The sequence below is a fragment of the Mus caroli genome, unplaced genomic scaffold (genome assembly GCF_978045245.1).
Source record: "Mus caroli unplaced genomic scaffold, Mus_caroli_1 scaffold_5, whole genome shotgun sequence".
Taxonomy (NCBI): domain Eukaryota; kingdom Metazoa; phylum Chordata; class Mammalia; order Rodentia; family Muridae; genus Mus; species Mus caroli.
Window position 1 is genome coordinate 132,644,034 of NW_028227260.1, and position 7,731 is coordinate 132,651,764.

Consider the following 7,731-nt stretch of genomic DNA (forward strand, 5'->3'; position numbering starts at 1 on the left):
ACGCCAGGGCCAAAAAAAAATGGGAATGGGTGGGTAGGGAAGTGGGGGGGAGGGTATGGGGGACTTTCGGGATAGCATTGGAAATGTAATTGAGGAAAATACGTAATAAAAATATTAAAAATTTTAAAAAAAGAAAGAAATTAGGCAGAACGAGAGGGATGGCTCAATAACTAAGAGCACTTATTGTGAGATCAGGAGGACCAGAGTTTGGATTCCAGCACCTATGCTACAAGCTGGGTTTCTGACACACACATGGAACCACAGAGCCTAGGAGAGCAGAAGACAGAAGGATCTGTGGGGCTTGATGGCTTCTGGCCTAGATTCAGGGAGAGACCTCATCTCAAAGAAATAGGTAAAGCAAGACACCCAGTGCCATCTTCTGCTCTCTGCATGTGCACAGGCAGTCCCCACACGTGTGCATAGACTCATACACAGACATACATACATACTTACATATGGAAATAAGGAAGAAATAAATAAACTAACTTTAAAAATTAGCCCAAAGAGCAAGAAACCCAATCAATAAGTGGACAAATGAACAGGTAATTCTCAAATGCACAACTGGACAATAAGTGCATGAAAAAAATTCTTGAGTGCAATGCGCACCGCCACATTCAGCTCTCATCATAGGCTTGATTCACACTTCTTTTCTGCCTGTGGTGCTTTGAATAAAAGAAGGTTCTTATTCTTTATCTTTAGCCATTGTATTACTTCTTTTTCCATTGCTGTGATAAAACACCATGACCAAAAGCAATTTCAGAGGCATAAGAGTCCACCATGGGCCAGGCACTGATGATGACCACATTTAATCCCAGTACTCTAGAGGCAGAAGTGAGTTTGAGGCCAGCCTGATCTACAAAGCAAGTTCCAGGACAGCCAGGGCTATACAAAGAAACTCTGCCCAAAACAAACAAACAAACAAACTCAGCGTCCATCATGGCAAGGAGGCATACTTGCAAGCAGCAGACACGGTAGCAGGAAGCTTAGAGCTCACATCTTCAGAAACAAGCAGGAGTCAGTGAGGGCAAACTGGATGGAGGGTGAGGTATACACTCTCAAAGCCTGCTCCGAGTAGCATACATACTTCCACCTAAAACCCTAGAAACAAAATTGCCCACTGGGAATCAAGCGTTCAAATCCTGGAGCCAATGAGAACCTTCTCTTATTCAAAGCACCACAGGCAGAAAAGAAGTGTGAATCAAGCCTATGGTGAGAGCTGAATGTGGTGGTGCACACTGCACTCAAGAAGCATTGGCAGGAAGACGCCATGATGCACACTGCACTCAAGAAGGACAGGCAGGAGGACGTCACAAGCTCCAGCCCAGCAGCCTCATCTACACAGAGAGGTTATTTTATTTTATTCTTTTATTGGATATTTTCTTTATTTACACTTCAAATGTTATCCCCTTTCCCGGTTTCGCCCCCTCCCAGAAACCCCCTATCCCATCCCTCCTCGCCCTGCTTCTATGAGGGTGTACCTCCACCTACCCACCCACTCCCACCTCCCCACCCTCGATTCCCCTACACTGGGGCATCTATCGAGCCTTCACAGGACCAAGGGCCTCTCCGCCCACTGATGCCTGACAAGGCCATCCTCTGCTACATATGCAGCTGGAGCCATGTGTAAAGCACCAAAATTTTGTCTTGTTCTGGTCAGAATGAAGAAACCATAGACAGATCACTACAGAGAGTCCTAAGCACCATTTTCTACTGCATCATTTACCATAACAGTGCATGCAATCAGCCTTGGTGTCTGTCAGCAGGTGAGTAGATAAAGAAAATGTGTTGTGTAGACACAATGGAGTATTGCTCAGCCATTAATAAAACCATGTCATTTTTAGGAAAGTGGACAGAACTAGAGATCATAATGTTAAATAAAATACAACAGACTCAGAAAGAAAAAAATTACATATTTATTATCGTGTGGCATCTTGAATATAAAGAAAGACATGAAAGCAGAAAGGGGATTACTGGGAATGTAGAAGGAAATCAGGGGCAGGCAGATAAGAGAGAACAGGATCAAAGTATGGATATTTATACATGAAACTGTCGCAAAGAATCTCATTAATTTACACGGTTAATATATGCTAATTTAAAGAGATTTGGCCCATTTATTTTAATATTAAAATGAAAATTAAAAGTGCCAAGAATAACCGAGACGATCTCAAAAAAATAGAACAGTATTGGCAGGTGGATTTGATTTGGGGCGGAGGGGGGGTGGTTCTGGGCAAAGCTAAAGAGCAGGTGGAGAAACTAAAGAAAGGCAACAGGTCACTGGGTGCCAGTAACAGTGACCATGCATTGCAGTGCTACTCTGAGGCAATTAACCTAGGTTCCCAGAACCACCTGCTGCGCAGCAATCCCAGCTGCAGCCTATGCCAAGAAAGAGGACTACCAGAAGAAGTATAAGAGTGTCAGCAAAAATCAATTATCAAAACCTGGTTGGGAAAAGAGCTACTGGCCAAAAGCAGCAACTCATGAGCTCTTTTCTTACGATGTGTGGATGTGTGTGCATATGCTGTGTGCATGCTTGCCCATCCACAGAGATCAAAGGAAAAGATGGAATGTTTCCTTCACCTTTTACTTTATTTGAGGCAGTCTCTTGTTTGCAGTTGTGTGAGCAAGGATGGTTGACCTGCAAGCTTCTCAAGACTATCCTATCTCATTGTCCCATATTGCTCTATGCCTGCAAGCCTCTAGAAGTCTCCTATCTCATTCTCCCAATTGCTATATTCCTGCAAGGCTCTAGGAAGCCTCCTATCTCAAGTCTCCCATCTTGCTCTATCCCTGCATACCTCTAGGAAGCATCCTATCTCAGAATCCCATCTTGCTCTATCCCTGCAAACCTCTAGAAGTCTCCTATCTCATTCTCCGATCTTGCTCTATCCCTGAAATCCTCTAGAAGTCCCTATCTCATTCTCACATCTTGCTCTATCCCTGCAAGACTCTAGGAAGCATCCTATTTCAAGTCACCCATCTTGCTCTATCCCTGCAAGCATCTAGGATAGCTCCTATCTCAGTCTCCCAACTTGCTCTATCCCTGCAAGCCTCTAGAAGCCTCCTATCTCATTCTCCCATCTTACTCTCTCCCTGAAAACCTCTAGGAATCCTACTATCTCAAGTCTCCCATCTGGCTCTATCCCTGCAAGCCTCTAGGAAGCCTCCTATCTCAGACTCCCATCTTGCTCTATCTCTACAAGCCTCTAGGAAGCTTCCTATCTCAAGTATCCCATTTTCCTATATCACTGCAAGGCTCTACGTAGCATTCTATCTCAAGTCACCCATCTTGATACATTCCTACATGCCTCTAGGAAGTCTCCTATCTCATTCTCACATCTTGTTCTATCCCTTCAAGTCTCTAGGGAGCAACATATCTACAGTCACCCATCTTGCTATATCCCTACATGCCTCTAGAAAGTGGCCTATCTCATTCTCCCATCTTGCTCTATCCCTGCAAGACTCTAGGAGGCTTCCTATCTCAGCCTCCCATCTTGCTCTATCCCTGCAAGCCTCTAGGAAGTCTCCTATCTCATTCTCCCATCTGTCTCTATCCCTGCAATCCTCTCAGAAGCCTCCTATCTCAGACTCCCATCTTGCTCTATCCCTATAATCCTCAAGGAAGACTCCTATCTCAGACTCTCATCTTGCTGTATCCCTACAATCCTCAAGGAAGCCTCCTATCTCAAGTCTCTCATATTACTCTATCCCTGAAAGCATCTAGGATGTCACCTATCTCAGTCTTCCATCTTGCTCTATACCTGCAAGCCTCTAGGAACGTCCTACCACAGTCTCTCATCTGGCTCCTTCCCTGCAAGACTCTAGAAAGCCTCCTACCTCAAGTCTCTCATCTTGTTCTATCTCTGCAAGCATCTAGGATGTCTCCTATATCAGTCTCCCATTTTGCTCTATCCCTGCAAGCCTCGAGGTAGTGTCCTATCTCATACTCCCATCTTCTCTATCCCTACAGGACTCTAGGAAGCCTCTTATCTCAGACTCCCATCTAGCTCTATGCCTGCAAGCCTCTAGAAAGTCTCTTATCTCAGAATCCCATCTTGCTCTATCCCTGCAAGCCTCTAGAAGCCTCCTATCTCATTCTCCCATCTTGCTCTATCCATGCAAACCTCTAGGAATCCTCCAATCTCAAGTCTCCCGACTGGCTCTATCCCTGCAAGCCTCTAGGAAGTCTCCTATCTCAGACTCCCATCTTGCTCTATCTCTACAAGCCTTAGGAAGCCTCCTATCTCAAGTATCCCGTTTTCCTCTATCACTGCAAGGCTCTAGGTAGCATCCTATCCAAATCACCCATCTTGCTTTATCCCTGCAGGCCTCTAGGAAGCCTCCTATTTCAGACTCCCATCATGCTCTATCCTGGAAAGCTTCTCAGAAGCCTCCTATCTCAGATTCCCATCTTGCTCTATCCCTACAAGCCTCTAAGGATCCTCTTATCTCAAGTCTCCAATCTTGCTCTATTACTGTAAGCCTCTAGGAAGTCTACTAGCTCAGACTTCCATTTGATTTATCCCTGCAAGTTGCTACGAAGCTCTGATTCAAGTCATCCATTTTGCTCTATCCCTGCAAGCCTCTAGGAAGTCTCCTTTCTCATTCTCCCATCTTGCTCTATCCCGGCAAGCATAAAAGAAGTCTACTATCTCAAGTCTCCCATCTTGCTCTATTACTGCAAGCCTCTAGGAAGTTTACTAAGACTCCCAGTTTCTCTATCCCTGCAAGTTGCTACAAAGTCTCTTATTCAAGTGACCCATTTTGCTCTATCCCTGCAAGCCTCTAGGAAGTCTCCTATCTCTTTATTCCATCTTACTCTATCCCGGAAAGCTACTAGAAAGCATTCTATCTCAAGTCTCCCATCTTGCTCTATTCCTGCAAGCCTCCTATCCCGGAAGCCTCCTATCTCAGACTCCCATCGTGCTCTATCCCTGCAATCCTCTAGGAAGCTTTCTATCTCACGTCTCCCAACTTGCTCTACCCCTACAAGCCTCTAAGAAGGTTCCTATATCAGCCCCCATCTTGCTCTATCCCTGCAAGCCTAAAGGAAGACTCCTATCTCATTCTCCTATCTAGCTCTATCCCTGCAAGCCTCCAGGAAACCTCCTATCTTAAACTCCCATCTTGCACTATCACTGCAAGGCTCTAAGAAGCTTCCTATCTCAAGTCTACCATCTTGCTCTATCCTTGCAAGCCTCCTATCTCAGACTCCCAACTTACTCTATCCCTGCAAGTGTCTAGGAAGCCTCCTATATCAAGTCTCCCATCTTGCTTTAGCCCTACAAGACTCTGGGAAGCCTCCTATCCCAAGTCTCCCATTATGTTCAGTCCCTAAAAGCCTCTAGGAAGTCTCCTATCTCAGAATCCCATCTTTCTCTATCACTTCCAGACTCTAAAGAGTCTCCTTTCTCAGTCTTCCACCTTGCTCTATCCTTGAAAGCTTCTAAGATGCCTCCTATTTCAAGTCTCTCAACTTGTTCTACCCCTCCAAGCCTCTAGGTAGTCTCCTATATCAGAGTCCCAACTTCTTCTGTCCCTGCTGGCCTCTAGGAATTCTCCTATACAAGAATCCCATCTTGCTCTATCCTGCAAGACTCTAGGAAGTCTCCTATCTCAGTTTCTAATCTTTCTCTATCCCTGCAAGCCTCTAGGAAGCCTCCAATCTCATTCTCCCAACTTGCTCTATCCCTGCAAGCCTCTAGGAACTTTCCTATCTCAGACTCTCATCTTGATCTATCCCTGTAAACCTCTAGGAAGACTCCTATTTCATTCTCCCATCTTGCTCTATCCCCTCAAGCCTCTAGGAAGCCTCCTACCTCAAATCTCCCATCTTGCTCTATCCATGCAAGACTCTTGGGACCACTTATCTTATTCCCCCATCTTGCACTATCACTGCAAGCCTCCTGGAATCCTCCTATCTCAGACTCCCATCTTGATCTATCTCCGCAAGCCTCTAGGAAGCCTATCTCAGACTCCCATCTGGCTTTATCCCTGCAAGCCTCTAGGAAGTCTCCAACCTCATTCTCCCATCTTGCTCTATCCCTACAAGCCTCTCAGAAGACTCCTGTCTCAAGTATCCCATCTTCCTCTATGCCTACAGGCCTCTGGGAAGTCTCCTATCTCAAGTCTTCCATGTTGCTCTATTACGGCAAGCTACTAGAAAGCCTTCTATCTAAAATCTCCCATCTTGTTCTATCCCTACAAGCCTCTAGGAAGCCTCCTATCTCATGTCTCCCAAATTTTCTCTATGCCTGCAATCCTCTAGGAAGTCTCCTATCTCAGTCTCCCATTTTCGTCTACCCCAGCAAGTCTCAAGGAAGACTCCTATCTCATTTTCCCATCCTTTTCTATCTGTGCAAGCCTCAAGGATGCCTCCTATCTCAGACTCCCATCTTGCCCTATACCTGTAAGCCTCTAGGAAGCCTCCTATCTCAGACTCCCATCTTGATCTATCCCTGCATGCCTCTAGGAAGCCTCCTATCTCAAATCTCCCTTCTTGCTCTATACATGCAAGCCTCTAGCAAACATCAAATCTAAGACTCCCATCTTGCTTTATCCCTGAAAGCCTCTAGGAAGTCTCCTATCTCAGACTACCATCTTGGTCTATCCCTGCAAGCCTCTAAAAGTCTCCTGTCTCATTCTCCCATCTTGGTCTATCCCTGTAAGTGTCTAGGTAGTCTCCTATATCAGACTGCCATCTTGCTCTATCCCTTCTAGCCTCTTGGAAGTCTCCTATCCCAGACTACCATCTTTCTCTGCCCCTCATGCCTCTAGAAAATCTCCTATCTCAGATTTGCATCTTGCTCTATTCATGCAAACCTCTAGGAGGCCTCCTATCTAAATTCTCCCATCTTGCTCTACCCCTGCAAGTGTGTAGGAATTCTCTTTTTTTTTTATGCTTACCATGCAACAAAACCTTTATTAACATTTTTAACAGAGGTTCAGCTATTATTGAAACTTGTAGTTTCTAAACTTAAACTGGGGCAAATGGCTAGAGTGCAGAGTAATGCCATCACTGCCCACTGGGAATGCAGACCGAATAATTAATAGCCACCCCTCAGACGGAGGACCAGGTGCAGGGTCGACTCTTTCTGGATGTTGTAATCAGAGAGAGTGCGGCCATCTTCTAGCTGCTTGCCGGCAAAGATCAGCCTCTGCTGGTCAGGGGGGATGCCCTCTTTATCCTGGATCTTGGCCTTCACGTTCGCGATGGTGTCACTGGGCTCCACCTCCAGGGTGATGGTCTTGCCGGTCAGGGTCTTCACAAAGATCTGCATGCCACCCCTCAGGCGGAGGACCAGGTGCAGGGTTGACTCCTTCTGGATGTTGTAATCAGAGAGGGTGCGGCCATCTTCCAGCTGCTTGCCAGCAAAGATCAGCCTCTGCTGGTCAGGGGGGATGCCCTCTTTATCCTGGATCTTGGCCTTCAGATCTTCGTGAAGACCCTGACCGGCAAGACCATCACCCTAGAGGTGGAGCCCAGTGACACCATCGAGAACGTGAAGGAATTCTCTTATCTCATTCTGCCAACTTGCTCTATCCCTGCAAGCCTCTAGGAAGCCTCCTATCTCAGACTCTCATCTTGCTCTATCCCTGCAAGCCTCTAGGATGCCTCCTACCTCCTGTCTCCCAAATTGCTCTATCCCTACAAGCCTCTAGGAAGCTGGTATCTCAAGTGTCCAATCTATCTCTATCCCTAATATCTCTAGGATGTCTGCTATCTCAGAGTCC

The 7,731-nt window shown here is 46.0% G+C and overlaps 1 protein-coding gene across 1 annotated transcript; it reads right to left on the reverse strand.

Annotated features, from left to right (window-relative positions):
* Positions 1–7,029: 7,029 nt before the first annotated feature.
* LOC110286587 (polyubiquitin) lies at positions 7,030–7,500 on the reverse strand. Its single transcript, XM_021153040.2, has 2 exons — positions 7,460–7,500; positions 7,030–7,424 (listed from the first exon to the last, which is right to left on the reverse strand). Exons 1-2 carry the CDS (start codon positions 7,490–7,492, stop codon positions 7,044–7,046), a joined length of 414 nt encoding a protein of 137 aa, XP_021008699.2. The 5' UTR covers positions 7,493–7,500; the 3' UTR covers positions 7,030–7,043.
* Positions 7,501–7,731: the final 231 nt, after the last annotated feature.